Source organism: Mustelus asterias, chromosome 23 (assembly GCF_964213995.1).
Source record: "Mustelus asterias chromosome 23, sMusAst1.hap1.1, whole genome shotgun sequence".
NCBI classification, from domain to species: domain Eukaryota; kingdom Metazoa; phylum Chordata; class Chondrichthyes; order Carcharhiniformes; family Triakidae; genus Mustelus; species Mustelus asterias.
Genome location: NC_135823.1, coordinates 53,995,690 through 54,011,806, shown reverse-complemented (window position 1 = coordinate 54,011,806; position 16,117 = coordinate 53,995,690). Strand labels below are relative to the sequence as shown.

Here is a 16,117-nt window from a genome sequence, read left to right as displayed (position 1 = left end):
ACTTCCTTCAGTGCAGTCAATGTGTGATTAAGAAGCAAATTCAGGAAGTGCTTAATGGAACTGGGAGGTTAATGGTGAGATATCATTTATGTGCTGTAAATGGGACTCTTGGCTTGGTAGGAAAACCCACCCAGAAAGTTCTGGAACTTCACAACTCATGGTTTATCTCTGAACTCCCTGAACCTTCTGCCCTGTTTGTGCATTAATGACAGGGTGTGTTGTAGACACACCATAAACTTCACCCACACATCTCAGCCCAATGATAAATGTTACAGAGACCGTGTAAAAAAAGCCCCACATATTTCTATAAGTGATTAAAGAAGATATCAGGAAAATCTTTGCGTAAATCAGCGACGGACTGCACACACATACGGGTACTTAGGGAATGAAGTACCACCCACACCCGACTCAAGTCCCAATTCAATGACATCTGGTGGAACTTGAAACTTGAAGTTTTGTACCAGAGCCGTAAAGAACAGGAACAGTTCCATCTTCGCCAGGGTCTCACCAGCGCAGGCCCTCCGACCTACAGAAAAAAAATGGCAGAATTGTCAATGATGCTGCTCAAAGAAACAAAGTTATTCAGAATGATTTTTAAAACAGCAAATGGGACATTGCAGTTTTATACAGCAGTACAGAAACTGAGGCTTAACAAGTGCAGTTTTGTTCTCTTATTGAACGCCACTAAATAAAATCTCACTGGGTTGAAGTATTTGTCCCTGTGGCCTCTGTATCTCAGGCTCAGAACAAAATTAAATGCTTCAGAATCTCTGAGAAAAAGGGCCTCCAAGCCCCACTCCAGAGACTTGAGCACAAAATCCAGGATGGTGCTCTGGGTGCAGAACGAAGAATGCCCCTTTCAGAGGGACCATGTTTCAGATCAAACATTAGACTGAGGTGCAATCTGGCATTGTTTGTGAATTGCTGGCAGTGTTCCCTCCATTTCAATAGTGACTATGGATCAAAGACATTGGCATGCTGAAAGTTATGATGCCCTGAAACTGTGAAGGTGCAGTTTTAATAAATGAGTGTTCCATTAATTCCCAGTTCAAGCTTCCTTAGCCAGTCTCACCATTGTGGAGAAAAGTAGGTTTAGGCAGTCTGAATAAAAGGTCACCAACATCCCACACAACCCCAGGAAAAAGATAATAGACATGAAATTCCCTTAATGCTGCATTTCCCACATGTTACTTTCCCCAGCAAGGGAGAGAATGTTTCCACCAATACACAATCCAAAAATGTCAGACGTCGTGTACCTGCAGAGAAAGGCATGAAGGCTTCTCTCTTCACAAACTTGCCCTCAGCATCCAGAAAGTGAGATGGGTTGAACTCATTTGGTTTTTCCCATTGGGTTTTATCATACAGCACAGAGGACAGCAATGGAATCACATAGGTTCCCTGGAAATATAAGTTCATAAACAGAATTACACCATTCAGCCCATTGAATCTACTCTGCCATTCGATCATGGCTGATATGCTCCTCATCCCCATTTTCCTGTCTTCTCCCCATAACCCTTCAACCCATTATCAATTAAAAATCTGTCTGACTCCTCCTTAAATTTATTCACTGTCCCAACATCCATTGCACTTTGGGGTAGCGAATTCCACAGATTCACAACCCTTTGGGAGAAGTAGTTTCTCCTCAACTCCGTTTTAAATTTGCTTCCCCTTATCCTAAGACTGTGACCTCTCATCCTAGAATGCCCCACCAGTGGCAGCATCCACTCCACATCTATTCCTTTTATCATCTTTTATACCTCAATTAGATCTCACGTCATGCTTCTAATTTCCAGAGAGTATCAGCCTAAACTGTTCAATCTCTCTTCATACGACAAACCCCCTCATCTCTGAAATCAATCTAGTGAACCTCCTCTGAACTGCCTCCAATGCCACTACATCTTTCCTCCAATAAGGGGACCAAAACTGTGCACAATACTCCATCGTTGCAACAATCCTTCCTCACCTTTATATTCCATTCCTTTCGCTATAAATGTCAATATTCCATTTGCTTTCTTTATTATCTGCTGTACCTGCATACTAGTTGTCTGTGACATTAAAACAACATTTCTTTGTGATGCTTTTATTTTTCTATTGAAAGGCATTGCTGAAAATATTTATACTGTTGTTAATCAGTCACGTCAGTGTGAGATAAACATAGAATTTCCATTCCAATTCTGGCCCCTTAGCCAGCCCCAGCTTTACTCATTGCACCAGCAAGAAGTAACACTTTCAGCTGTTTGGGTCCAAACTCTGGGTTTCCCCACCTTATCTTCTCCATCTGTCACATCTCTCCCCCTCAGACCGTACATTTGTGCTCGCCATGTCATCGTTGGGTGCTTGTTCACCTCTGTCATATCAAATTGCAGGGCCTTAGCACAGAGGCCACCGCTCCAGCACAGAGACCACCGCTCCAGCATAGAGATCGCCGCTCCAGCACAGGGACCGCCACTCCAGTACAGAGACCGCCACTCCAGTACAGAGACCAGCACACCAGCACAGGGACCGCCGCTCCAGCACACAGACCACCACTCCAGCACAGGGACCACCGCTCCAGCACAGGGACCGCCGCTCCAGCACAGGGACCGCCGCTCCAGCACAGGGACCGCCGCTCCAGCACAGGGACCAGCACTTCAGCACAGAGACCGCCGCTCCAGCACAGGGACCGCCGCTCCAGCACAGAGACCGCCGCTCCAGCACAGAGACCGCCACTCCAGTACAGAGACCTCCACTCCAGTACAGAGACCTCCACTCCAGTACAGAGACTGCTAGTCCAGTACAGAGACCTCCACTCCAGTACAGAGACCTCCACTCCAGTACAGAGACCTCCACTCCAGTACAGAGACTGCTACTCCAGTACAGAGACCTCCACTCCAGTACAGAGACCAGCACTCCAGTACAGAGACCAGCACTCCAGTACAGAGACCAGCACTCCAGTACAGAGACCAGCACTTCAGCACAGAGACCGCTGCTCCAGTACAGAGACCGCCACTCCAGTACAGAGACCGCCACTCCAGTACAGAGACCAGCACTCCAGTACAGAGACCAGCACTCCAGCACAGAGACCAGCACTCCAGCACAGAGACCAGCACTGCAGTACAGAGACCTCCACTCCAGTAGAGACCTCCACTCCAGTACAGAGACCTCCACTCCAGTACAGAGACCAGCACTCCAGTACAGAGACCAGCACTCCAGCACAGAGACCAGCACTGCAGTACAGAGACCTCCACTCCAGTAGAGACCTCCACTCCAGTACAGAGACCTCCACTCCAGTACAGAGACCTCCACTCCAGTACAGAGACCTCCACTCCAGTACAGAGACCAGCACTCCAGTACAGAGACCAGCACTCCAGTACAGAGACCAGCACTCCAGTACAGAGACCAGCACTCCAGTACAGAGACCAGCACTCCAGTACAGAGACCTCCACTCCATTACAGAGACCTCCACTCCAGTACAGAGACCAGCACTGCAGTACAGAGACCTCCACTCCAGTAGAGACCTCCACTCCAGTACAGAGACCTCCACTCCAGTACAGAGACCAGCACTCCAGTACAGAGACCAGCACTCCAGTACAGAGACCACTACTCCAGTACAGAGACCTCCACTCCATTACAGAGACCTCCACTCCAGTACAGAGACCAGCACTCCAGTACAGAGACCAGCACTCCAGTACAGAGACCAGCACTCCAGTACAGAGACCACCACTCCAGTACAGAGACCACCACTCCAGTACAGAGACCAGCACTCCAGTACAGAGACCAGCACTCCAGTACAGAGACCAGCACTCCAGTACAGAGACCAGCACTCCAGTACAGAGACCAGCACTCCAGTACAGAGACCTCCACTCCAGTACAGAGACCAGCACTCCAGTACAGAGACCAGCACTCCAGCACAGAGACCTCCACTCCAGTACAGAGACCAGCACTCCAGTACAGAGACCAGCACTCCAGTACAGAGACCAGCACTCCAGTGCCGCTATTGCAGAGATACTGGCCGGGATTTACCAGTCGCAGGCGGGATGGAATTTTTGGCAGACCTGCAAAAAATTCCATTCTCACTCAACGTGAATTTTCGGTCCTGCCACAATCCCAACCACTGTCTTTTCAATTGGACAGGATTGAAGCTGATGTCCCATTTCTGTCTTCCTGGTAGGTGCAAAAGATTATCCGGTCATTATTACAACATTCCTAGTCTTGCGAAATGAATGCAAAATACTTCATCAGTCTGCAGAGGTATATGAAACAGTAGCTTTACTGGAACACATCTTACTGCTCTGGCTTATACTTTCCACAAGGGTGTACACGAGGCAAAATAAATCATGTGATGTTACATCACTTCCTGTGATAATATACAATTAGAATTAACATATTAAAACCCAATATACCACATGACACTACACTACAATGGTCACATTGCTGTTTGCTGTGCGCATATCGAATGCTGCATTTCCCACATTACGATGATGACTACACTTCAAAAGTATTTTATTGGATCTAAAATGCTTTGAGACATCCTGGAGTCATGCAAAGTGCTTTATAAAAGCAAGTCTTCCTCTTAAGCCGAACTCAGTTTATGTTATCTCTCCTGATATCTCCTGCTGTGGCTCGGTATCAAACATTTGCTCCTGAATATTTTGTTGGGAAATTCAAATTCTGCATTAAAAGGTGTGCAATGAAAGATTTGGTTGTGAACACATATGTTTCCAATTTATTCTCCCTTTCTCCCTATTCGTTCACAGCTTAAAATAACCTCAAATAATGCAATGGACAATGAGGCCTTTCACGCCATCATTTCCGTGCCGCCCTATGATTGGGTTTCTACTTATTTCCACTCCTCTGCTCTTCCTCCAACAACTTTGGTACATTTCAGTTACTGACAGCTAGCCACTGAGGCACAAATGGTGCAAAGTGTAATTAGATGCAAACTTGAGAGATCAAATCCTCCCCAGGATCTCCATTACATTTCAGAATGTCAGGCCCCAGTTGTGGCCATAGCTTCCCGAGAGTACCTTTGGAATGAAGAATCCTTTGAAGGTTATGTCCACTGTGGTTTCGTGTGGGATGTTCATGGGCACGATGTCACCAAACCTCTGGATTTCATGGATCACCGCCTCAGTGTACGGCAAACGTTTCCGATCTTGAATTCTGGGAGATCGATCTGATCCAATTACTTTGATAATTTCCTCGTGAAACTTTTCTGCAAGACAAAAAGATTTATAAAGTGATTGAAAGTACGGTTCTGGATTTATTCCTGCAAGACAGCTCCTGACCTCATTACAGCCTTGGTTCAAAAATGGACACAAGAGCTGAATGACTGCCCTTGACAATATCCAGCATTGGACTGACAAGTGAAAAGTAACATTCGCGACACACAAGTGCCAGGCATTGACCATCTCCAGCAAGAGAGAATCCAACCATCAACACTCAAATTTCAATGGCATTACCATCACTGAATTCCCCACTGTCAACATCCTGGGGCTTTGCACTGACCAGAACGTGAACTGGACTATCCGTATAAATACTATGGCAATGTAAGCAGGTCAGCGGCCAGGGATCCTACACCAAGAAACCTACCTCTTGACTTCCCAAAACTAGTTCATCATCTACAAGGCACTAGTCAGGAGTGAGATGGAATTCTCTCCATTTCCCTGGATGAGTGCACCTCCAACCATACCCAAGAAGCTTGACACCATCTGGGAAAAAAATAGCACATGTGATTGGCACCCCTTCCACATTCACTCCATCCACCACCAATGAACAGTGACAACAGTGTGCACAATCTACAAGATGCACTGCAGGAACTGACCAAGGCTCCTCAGGCAGCACCTTCCAAACCCATGACCAATACCATCTAGAAGGACAAAGGCAGCAGATACATGGCAACACCACGACCCTAGAGGTTCCCCTTCTCACCATCCTGACTTGGAAATGTTTTGTTTTTCCTTCACTGTCACTGGGTCAAAATTCAGGAACTCCCTCCCCAATAGTACTGAGGGTGTACCTCCATCACAGAAACTGCAGTGGAATCATAGAAGAATCATAGAAACCCTACAGTGCAGAAAGAGGCCATTCGGCCCCACAAATCTACACCGACCACAATCCCACAGAGGCCCTACCCCCATATCCCTACACATTTACCTGCTAATCTCTCTAACCTACGCATCTCAGGACAATAAGGGGCAATTTTAGCATGGCCAATCAACCTAACCCGCACATCTTTGGACTGTGGGAGGAAACCGGAGCACCCGGAGGAAACCCACGCAGACACGAGGAGAATGTGCAAACTCCACACAGACAGTGAACCAAGGCAGGAATCGAACCCAGATCCCTGGAGCTGTGAAGCAGCAGTGCTAACCACTGTGCTACCGTGCCCCCACCGTGCAGTGGTTCAGGAAGTTAGCTCACGACCACCTTCTGAAGGGTACTAGAGATGGGCAATTGTTAAGACACAGGTCAAAAACTCCAAGGTGTTTTATGAAGTTAGCCCAGGCCCTAAGTTTTACATCTGATTTTGGTGTTAGGGTGAGCATAAGGTGTTTCATTCCAGGGATGATTCAAGTGACCCACTGGAGTCACATCCCCAAATCAAGCTCCACTCAACAATCCCCAAAGGACCATGAAACCACAGAACACTGCATTAGTCCAAATTAAAATCAATGTGATATCAATTATATTGTCCCAGCAGCAATAAAGGACACCGGTCACAGACATCACAGTGTCGACAATTGCCAGGGCCTGCCAGAAACATACTGCAAAGGAACCTGATTAAAATACATTTCTGAAAGGCACAGCATGGTCACACAATAAATGCTGGTAATAGACAGTGACATCCACATTCCGTAAAGAGGGAGCAAAAAAGCTCAAAATCCCACCCATGATAATCTGAGAATGAGGCACACAAAATGATACAACAAGATGGTTCCAGGATGGAATCAGACTGCTCCTTACTCTGAATCTCTGGATATTTCATCATCAGAAGCATTCCCCAACGAATTGTGGTTGAGGTGGTCTCCATCCCTGCAGCAAATAGGTTGCTCGCGGTGAATGTTAAGTTGTTTTCATTAAAGTATGAATTAGGATTGTCCGATTCCTATAACAGATAACAAGAAAAGAACTCAGAATTGGGATTGGAACCAGTAGAGTGCGGCATGGGTGCATTATTAACCTGAATTCTACATTATTGGGAAATGCAGTACAGAAAAGGGGCCAGGAATAAGAGGCAGCAATGGGTTTGCTCCAGTGTAGTACCAAAGGAATGCTGCAGCATCAGAGTTGCCACTTTTGATAAGGTGTCAAACAAAGGCTCTGTCTGCTCTCTCGGGTGGAAATATTGCAAAGAAAATGAGGGGGGTGGGGTTCTCCCTGCTGTCTTAAGATTTCTATTCTGTCTTTTATGACCTGAGGATGTTGCAAAGTGCCTGACAGCCAATAAAGCGTTGCTTTTGAGTGTGGTGACTGTAGGCAACAAGCAGCCAATCTGAGCTGGGAAAATGCCCACAAACAGCAATGTGGGATTGACCAGATAGTCTGTTTTCCTGATATTGGTTGAATTCACATCACAAACAATGAGTACATTTGAAAAGTGCCTCATTGGCTGGAATCTGCTTTGGGACATCCTGGGGGTTCGATAGACAGAATGTAAATGCCGGTTCTTTCTTTTATAAATGAATGATACTTTCCACAGAATCAGACATTTACAGCCCATCCTGCCATGCTGGGTTGAACAAAGTTGCCTTTATTGTCCCAAGACATCATAACCAGAGCTTATAGAGCATCTACAGCACTTCTTAAGAATGAAGTCGTGTTTCTACCTGTTGTTGTCGCAACATGAATGCATCAATAAAACTCCTCAGATCATTCTCATCCAGGTTCTGATGGTGATTGATGAAGAGGGTCTTCAAGTAAGCAATATTCTCCTCAGTATTGGAGAACATTTTTTTGTGTGATCCAGGAAGGAATCCCAAGAAGGGAAATGCATTGTACAGCTATGGAATAAAAATAAAGTGATGCAACTTATCTTGATATCAAAGTTAACCAATAACCTGCTCACGTCCCGGTATTCCACAATGAGAACAGTGCAATGAATAAATCTTTAAAATGTTCTGAATCTGTCACATTAAAGTGTCCAGATTGTGCACCCATTAGTGTTCATCCGAACAAAGAGCTTCGGGACAAATGTTAACATGAATCTCTTTGACTATTACCTCCCTGCTTCTTTATAGCTCAGAGTTGTAACATTCCTCTTTCTTATTAACAAACAGCACAGGAGCAGGAGGAGGCCACACAGCCAGTCGGGCCTGATGCTCCCATTAAATTAGATCCTGGCTAATCTCTGTATTTAAACTCATCTTGGCTCCATAATTTTAAGGTTCTTGACCTCGCTTGAAGACAATGAGAGTGTAACCTCCTTCAGGTAAATTATTAAGGTGCGCTTCTCCTCCACGTAACTAATACATTGCACCACACAGGCTTTTTGAGACTCCACTATAGATCCCCCACCCCTTTCAGCTGCTGCTGGTCGCAAGTGCTCTTTTCTGGAATGTATTTCTGTTGCTGATGAAAGACGGGATTTACCTTGACCATGGGGGAACCAGCAAGTCGAATGTTTTCATTGAATCTCTTTACTATTCCGACAAACCTTTCATCCTCATAATCAAATCTGTCACCAAAAAGTATCGAGCAAATTATGTTGGCAACTGCAGCATTCAGTTTGATGGTTGGGTTAAAGGGTTGGCCTGCAAAGAAGACACGCACACACACACAATCTAGTGCTGATCCTTCACAACAAAATCACAATTGCATTGTTCGTCAGGGAATGAGGACACTCGGATTCTTCCCGAGGCTGTTATAGGAACACAGAGAGGGATCAGCAGGGGTCTGACGAGAATTTTCTAATCCACCCTAGATATACAAATTGTGCTGAGGAAATAGAGAACACATCCTGAAATGAGAGATGGATCAACTGGAAAACTAGAATCCAGTTGGTCACGGCGGTTCTGGGAGAAGCTCTTTGATTGATTTTGGGGGAAGATACAGAGTCACGGGCACACCGCAGTCAGTGGAATTAGAATCATAGAACCGTGCCTGCACTGACAACAATCCCACCCTATCCCCGTAACGCCACACACTTACCCTGCTAAGTCTCCCGAAACTAGGGTCAATTTATCATGGCCAATCAACCTAACCCGCACATCTTTGGACTGTGGGAGGAAACCAGAGCATCCGGGGGAACCCACGCAGGGAGAATGTGCAAACTCCACAAACACAGTGACCCAAGCCAGGAATCGAGCCAGAGTTCCTGGCGCTGTGAGACAGCAGTGCTGACCACTGTGCCTCACAGCACAATTACCTTGGATTGTTCCAGCATAAAGCTAGCAGGGACACAATGGACTGGATGTCTTCTTTGTAATGTTTGCCCAGTATTTATAATCTCCGGGGTGGTGTGGTGAGGTACATAAGAGGGACAGCAAGGCGGTACAGTGGTTAGCACTGCTGCCTCACAGCATCACGGACATAGGTTCAATTCCAGCCTTGGGTCACTGTTGTGAGAAGTTTGCACATTCTCCCCATGTCAGGAAGATTTAGTCACCTGCAACTCCTGGGTCGCTATGGTATGAACTCCACCACGCCAGACCCCCTTACTTTCTCTGTGACTATTACCTCACTCTACCCCCTCACATTACAGACTTACCTTCTCTCCTATCAAAGTGGCCTGGAGCCTTCAGCCTACCTGGTGTACAGCAACCAGTGCTGTTAAAAATAGGGCATGTAGCCTCACTTTCCTCGATTCTGCTGCTCTGCAATGAAGAGTCCCAGGATCCGGAATGCTGCACTTTTCCTTTCAGCCTCGAGTAGGAAAATCAGGCGAGAAATACACAGCTTCCAATCCAGGTGAGTAAAAAAAGGCAGAGCAGCAACCTGACTGTGATTGTCACTCTTGGAAGTTCTGGTCCTTCTGTGATTCTCTATAACTCAACCTCATTTCCAAACAATTAGAAACACACAGAGAAAAGAAACATTGATAATTCTGTTTCTTTTCCTCACACAAACTCACCTTTATAAGAATCAAACATTTTTATCAGAAATTCGGTTTCCTCAATTATTTTGTCTTCAATGGTTTTTTTGCCCATTCCAAAATCTCGCAGGGTGGTTAAGGTGAACCTTCGCATTTGTTTCCATGACTCCCCGTGACCAAAAACAACGCCTACAATTAAGTCCATCAGAAAGAAATCATTAAAACTTCAAATATGAAGAAATATGATTGATTTAACAGTTATTATGTTAATATCTCTTCAGTTAATTAACTGGAATAGAAAGGGATGGAAGCCCAGAAATTACTATTGATTTAATTTATTATTGTCACATGTATTGGGATACAGTGAAAAGCATTGTTTCTTGCGCTATACAGACAAAGCATACCGTTCATACCAACCCAGCTCCCCAGAAAGTTAAAAGAAATTACTGCGGGTGCTTGAATCTGAAACCCAAAGAGAAAATGCTGGAAAATCTCGGCAGATCTGGCAGCATCTGTGAGGAGAGAAAAGAGCTGACGTTTCGCATCCAGATGACCCTTTGTCAAACAATGCTGCCGGACCTGCTGAGATTTTCCAGCACTTTCCCCAGAAAGTTAAGCCGTGTTTTTGAATTTAAAAAGCAGCGATAATACCTCGAGGCCATCGCCTTCCCATTTAGGCTATTCCCTCCCCAATTCATCAAATGCAAATAGCAACTGGGTTAGTTATTAATGGACTTTTGAGATGGCAGACTTCTGTTAACCAAAGGGGTTACGAAATCTGGGCCAAAGGCATGTTTGGAAAGTTCAGTCACAGGTGTAAGATCAAGGGTCTCATGGCATTGTCCTGTTCTTGTGTTCTCACCCGTGACAGCAAATCCTTCAAATTCTTAACCTATTAATACCTCTGTTAAGAAGATGGAAAGTAGGATGCCACGTGAATTTTTTTTTAGCTTTTTTATTCGTGTCACAAATGGGTTTACATTAACACTGCAATGAAGTTATTGTGAATTTCCTAAGCATTCCTGCAGTAACGTAACCAATTTGTAGTTTCTCCTAATCGTTTGTGTAATTAAACACAGCAATGTTTTACAGAAGTTACAGAAAATTGATTGCCAATTGTATTCAAAAGTTTGTTGATTTTTAACCTTCCAAAGTTGTTCAAAACTTTAAAGTTTAGTTAGGCAAACCTTTGTCAAAGTCTGAAAAATATTAATTATTTGGAGCCAGACAGGCTGCAGCCAGATTTGAACTGACAGATTTTACAACAGTGAAGTTAAAGGTGAGAATTACCGTGTCCCTTTGTATTTGCCTCAAATATCGGGATGTGCGCTCTTCCACCAAATTCCTCTGCATGTTTGACAAGTGCATCATTCACTGTCTCATAGCCGGTCAGCACCACCACATTCCTGAATCCTAGCTTGATGCTGAATACTGTACCGTACTTCTCAGATAGCTTAAACAAAAGCAATACATTTCAATGAACAACTCATTCAACTATTCACATCACTCGCCTTGTGTGGCTTCTCAATAATACATTGTAACATGTTCACTCGGGAAGGAAGCAACATAGCTTGATAAGGACACTCACACTCAGCAGGGACTGGCACTCACCACAGAGAGCCACGATCTTCACATATCGAGTCCACAGTGCTGCAACTAGGAAAACTGCAATGATCATTCATGTATCAGCTCACTTGAGTGTGAGATTGCAGACAAATTCATATTGTACAGTTTCTGCCCTCGTCTGGTCAGGTGGCAGAAGGGATAAAGGGTTTTTGCCCCAAGTACTCAGATCATGGTTGTCTATGGAGACCGTGGCTGACTGGCACAGGATGAAATTATTATTGTTATTGTTTGTTATTTTTATTTTTAATTATTTATTCGTGTCACAAGTAGGCTTACATTAACACTGCATTGAAATTACTGTGAAAATCCCAGAGTCGCTACAGTCCGGCGCCTGTTCGGGTACACTGAGGGAGAATTTAGTATGGCCAATGCACCAACCAGTCTTTTGATGTGTGGGAGGAAACCGGAGCACCCGGAGAAAACCCACGCAGACATGGGGAGAACGTGCAGACGACCCACATACAGTGATCCAAGCAGGGGATCGAACCCAGGTCCCTGGAGCTGTGAGACAGCAGTGCTGATAACTGTGCCACCGTGCTGCCCTTTTTAAGATGAAGAATTTAAGATGGTTGCTGGCAGGATCCTGAGCATTCAAGAACATGTTGTATTAGGAATGGGGCACAGCCATTGGGTCACTGTCTGTGCGGAGTTTGCACGTTCTACCCGTGTCTGCGTGGGTTTCCTCTGGGTGCTCCGGTTCCATCCCACAGTCCAAAACGACGTGCTGGTTAGGGATATTGACCATGCTAAATTCGCCCTCAGTGTGCCCTGAACCAGAGTGTGCATTGTGCCAGAGTGTGGCGACTAGGGGATATTCACAGTAGCTTCACTGCAGTGGTAATATAAACCTACTTGTGACTAATAAATAAACTTTAAGGGGTGTGGGGGGGCGGCGGGGGAGGAAATTCAGCTGCACTCTGTTTTCGGAGCAACAACCTGCATTGACATAGCGCCTTCAGCACAAAAATGAACATCTCGAGGCGCTGAAAAGAGGTGGCAAACAGCAGAACACCGTTCCGATTTACTGTAAGAATCTGGTTTTCTCTTACCTTCATCAATGATTCACTCGGCTTCTTCAGATCCAACATGTGCAGGTTGCCAATCACTGGGAGAGGAGCGGGTCCCAGGGGGAAGTTGAGGGTTCCGTGAGATTTAGACCCAGTGTTAAAATACACCAGAAGGATAATGGTCAGAGCAGCAAACAACCCCAGAGTGGCAGAATCCAAAGAGAATACACTTAGAATCGACATACTGGGATCTAAACTGGCGATGTGCCCAATAGGAGTTATCACAGTTTATGTTAGATCTCAGCACCTTCCCGAATGAGCTCCTAAATGCATTAACACATGCAGGTGGAAGTGGTTTTAAGTTGTCGCTCTCTAGCTAACTGGACTTTCCCTTGTTGAAATCTTATCAGATGGTAACTGGTAGGAGGAGTGAAGTTTCTTTACATTAACTGGAAGGACGGGACATAATCCCTCCTCCTCACCCCGACCATGCAACAGTCCCGAATGCAACACAGACCCTCCCCCAAGCAGTGATGAAACATCAATCGGGTGGCTATAAATACCCATTAGTTTCCCTCCCCTATCCTCACAGACTCAGCCCTTCAGCCCATCGAGTCTGCACTGACAATATCTACCACTATAACCGGGACTGTGCAATTACTTTTAGAATTCCGACAGTCAGAAGGAGGCCATTTGAACCAATAGAAAAGCCAGGACACAAAAGATTAATCCTTCCCTCACAGACTGAGCCAAAGAGCGGTCCCAAACATCACACAGCCAGCTGCCAGGCACTGAGACAATTATCTGCCCAGATTAGAAATCAATTCAATATTTTGCCAATGGATAAATCATTACACTGAACCTGCACTTGGAGCTGTGTGATTACCTTCACTCTGAATCATTGAAGAGCTGAACGAGCAGAAATTAAAGCTTCTCTTCTGGTATCATAGAATCATAGAATCGTAGAACCCCGACAGTGCAGCAGGAGGCCATTCAGCCCATCGAGCCTGCACCGACAACAATCCCACCTGGGCCTTATCCCCGTAACCCCACATATTTACCCTGCTAATCCATAAGACCATAAGACCATAAGACATAGGAGCGGAAGTAAGGCCATTCGGCCCATCGAGTCCACTCCACCATTCAATCATGGTTGATTTCAACTCCATTTACCCGCTCTCTCCCCATAGCCCTTAATTCCTCGAGAAATCAAGAATTTATCAATTTCTGTCTTGAAGACGCTCAACGTCTCGGCCTCCACAGCCCTCTGTGGCAATGAATTCCACAGACCCACCACTCTCTGGCTGAAGAAATTTCTCCTCATCTCTGTTCTAAAGTGACTCCCTTTTATTCTAAGGCTGTGCCCCCGCGTCCTAGTCTCCCCTGTTAATGGAAACAACTTCCCTACGTCCATCCTATCTAAGCCGTTCATTATCTTGTAAGTTTCTATCAGATCTCCCCTCAACCTCCTAAACTCCAATGAATATAATCCCACGATCCTCAAACCTACGCTTCCCGGGACACAAAGGAGCAATTTAGCATGGCCAATCCACCTAACCCGCTCAACTTTGGACTGTGGGAGGAAACTGGAGCATCCGGAGGAAACCCACGCAGAAATGGGGAGAATGTGCAAACTCCACACAGACGGTGACCCAAGCCGGAAATCGAATTCGGGTCCCTGGGGCTATGAGGCAGCAGTGCGAACCACTTTGCCGCTGTGCCACCCCACTGTGCCTCAGTGAATCCACCTTGACGTAGTGGAGAGGAATCTGTACGCTTCTGATCGCTTGGCGGATGTCGATGGGAGGTCCTTGTTCCTGGGGTTGGGGCACCCATGGCAGCAAGCTTTGGAGGCTTGTCCAAAAAGTCTTCAACTGCAGTGCAGTTGAAGGAAAACTGTGTTTCACTGGCTGCGGCGGCAGAAGAAAGCTATGATGGCAAGGTTGGTCCCGATCGTCAAAATCGTGCGGACAATGACGATGCGCCAACGTCGCACAAATATACAAAATCTCGCTCAGATTTCTATCAGGCTCCATTTGCCATGTTCTGTGGTGATGGAGAATTGGTGACGTCTATGAACTGGGAGTCCCTAGTCCAGAACCAGCTCAGAGGTGACAGATGCGTGCAAGTGTTTGGACATCTATGTTGGGATAGATGTGCCTTTGGGCAGTGGCTTCTGTGATTAAACAGTCCTCACTGGGACGTCCTTCGCTCACCCTAAATCATAGAATCTTTATGGTGCTGAAGGAGGCCATTCGGCCCATCGAACCTGCACCAACAGCAGTCCAACCCTGCCTCTATCCCCGTAACCCCACCTATTTACCCGACTAATCCCCTTAACTTACATATCCCAGGCCACTAAGGGGCAATTTAGCGTGGCCATCGACCTAACCCACATGTCTTTGGACTGTGGGAGGAAACCGGATCACCTGGAGGAGACCCAAGCAGACACGGAGAGAACACGCAACCTCCACGCAGACAGTCACCTGAGGCCGGAATTGAACACGGGTCCTTGGCACTCTGAGGCAGCAGTGCTAACCACTGTGCCACTGTGCCGCCACAATGTAGAAGGGCCTAAAAACGATACATTAAAAATAGGCCATCCTCCTTTTTCCTGGCTGGGGAACCACACCCTGTGGAATCACCATTTTTGTGGTCACATTTCCACTTGGAATGATAAAACACTCATGGACAATCTCAAGAGTGACCATCCAGAAAGAAGGACTGCGTTCATGTCATGTGAACTATGATGACTCGAAATTGACATTGCTGCCCTCAATGAGACCTGTCTTCTTGGGGGAAGGTCAACTGAGGGAACAAGCAGGGAGATAGATATATGTTCCACATGGTAAAGGAAAGAGTAACAGTGATCTCCTTGTCAGCAGTGTAGATTTTGTCATTCGGAATAGGATCCTGGATGCTCTTCCAGAACTTCCCAATGGTATAAATGAAAAATTTGTAACAGGTTAGCTGTTGCCAATATGACACTGCCATCAAGTCTTTTGTTTAATTAATTCATAGGATGTGGGTGTCGCTGGCTAGGCCAGCCTTATTGCTCATTTCTAATTGCATTTGAGAAGGTGATGATGTAATGACCTCAACGAGGCGCATGAATTTGGCCTCTTGGAGTATGTGCTCCCTGAATGAGGGACTCTCACCTGTATATTTATTGAGGAGTGTCAGGGTGGCACGGTAGCACAGTGGTGAGCACTGCTGCCTCACAGCGCCAAGGACTTGAGTTCAATTCTGGCTTTGGGTCACAGTCTGTGTGGAGTTTGCACATTCTCCCCATGTCTGCATGGGTTTCCTCTGGGTTCTCCAGTTTCCTCCCGCACTCAATAATGTGCGGGTTAGGTTGATTGGCCATGGTAAATTGCTCCATCGCGTCAGGGGTATTAGCTGGGTAAATAAGTGGGGTTATGGGGATAGTTGTCAGTGCAGGCTCGATGGGGGGGATTGTTGTCAGTGCAGG

At 46.0% G+C, this 16,117-nt stretch overlaps 1 protein-coding gene across 1 annotated transcript; it reads right to left on the bottom strand.

The window, feature by feature from the left end:
- Positions 1–268: 268 nt before the first annotated feature.
- On the bottom strand, positions 269–13,162 carry LOC144510791 (cytochrome P450 2K1-like). The gene is made up of 9 exons (XM_078240680.1): positions 12,688–13,162; positions 11,303–11,465; positions 10,052–10,201; positions 8,572–8,732; positions 7,809–7,982; positions 6,946–7,087; positions 5,007–5,194; positions 1,257–1,398; positions 269–526 (listed from the first exon to the last, which is right to left on the bottom strand). Exons 1-9 carry the CDS (start codon positions 12,886–12,888, stop codon positions 348–350), a joined length of 1,500 nt encoding a protein of 499 aa, XP_078096806.1. The 5' UTR covers positions 12,889–13,162; the 3' UTR covers positions 269–347.
- Positions 13,163–16,117: the final 2,955 nt, after the last annotated feature.

What these genes read in the sequence shown, in the direction of transcription:
- LOC144510791 (XM_078240680.1), bottom strand. Translation starts at nt 12,888, where the DNA reads ATGTCGATTCTAAGTGTATTCTCTTTGGATTCTGCCACTCTGGGGTTG. An exon ending in AATGTTTGATTCTTATAAAG is followed by an intron (nt 8,733 to 10,051) that starts GTGAGTTTGTGT and finishes TCTTCTTTGCAG; the next exon opens with GCCAACCCTTTAACCCAACC. An exon ending in TCATGTTGCGACAACAACAG is followed by an intron (nt 7,088 to 7,808) that starts GTAGAAACACGA and finishes TATCTGTTATAG; the next exon opens with GAATCGGACAATCCTAATTC.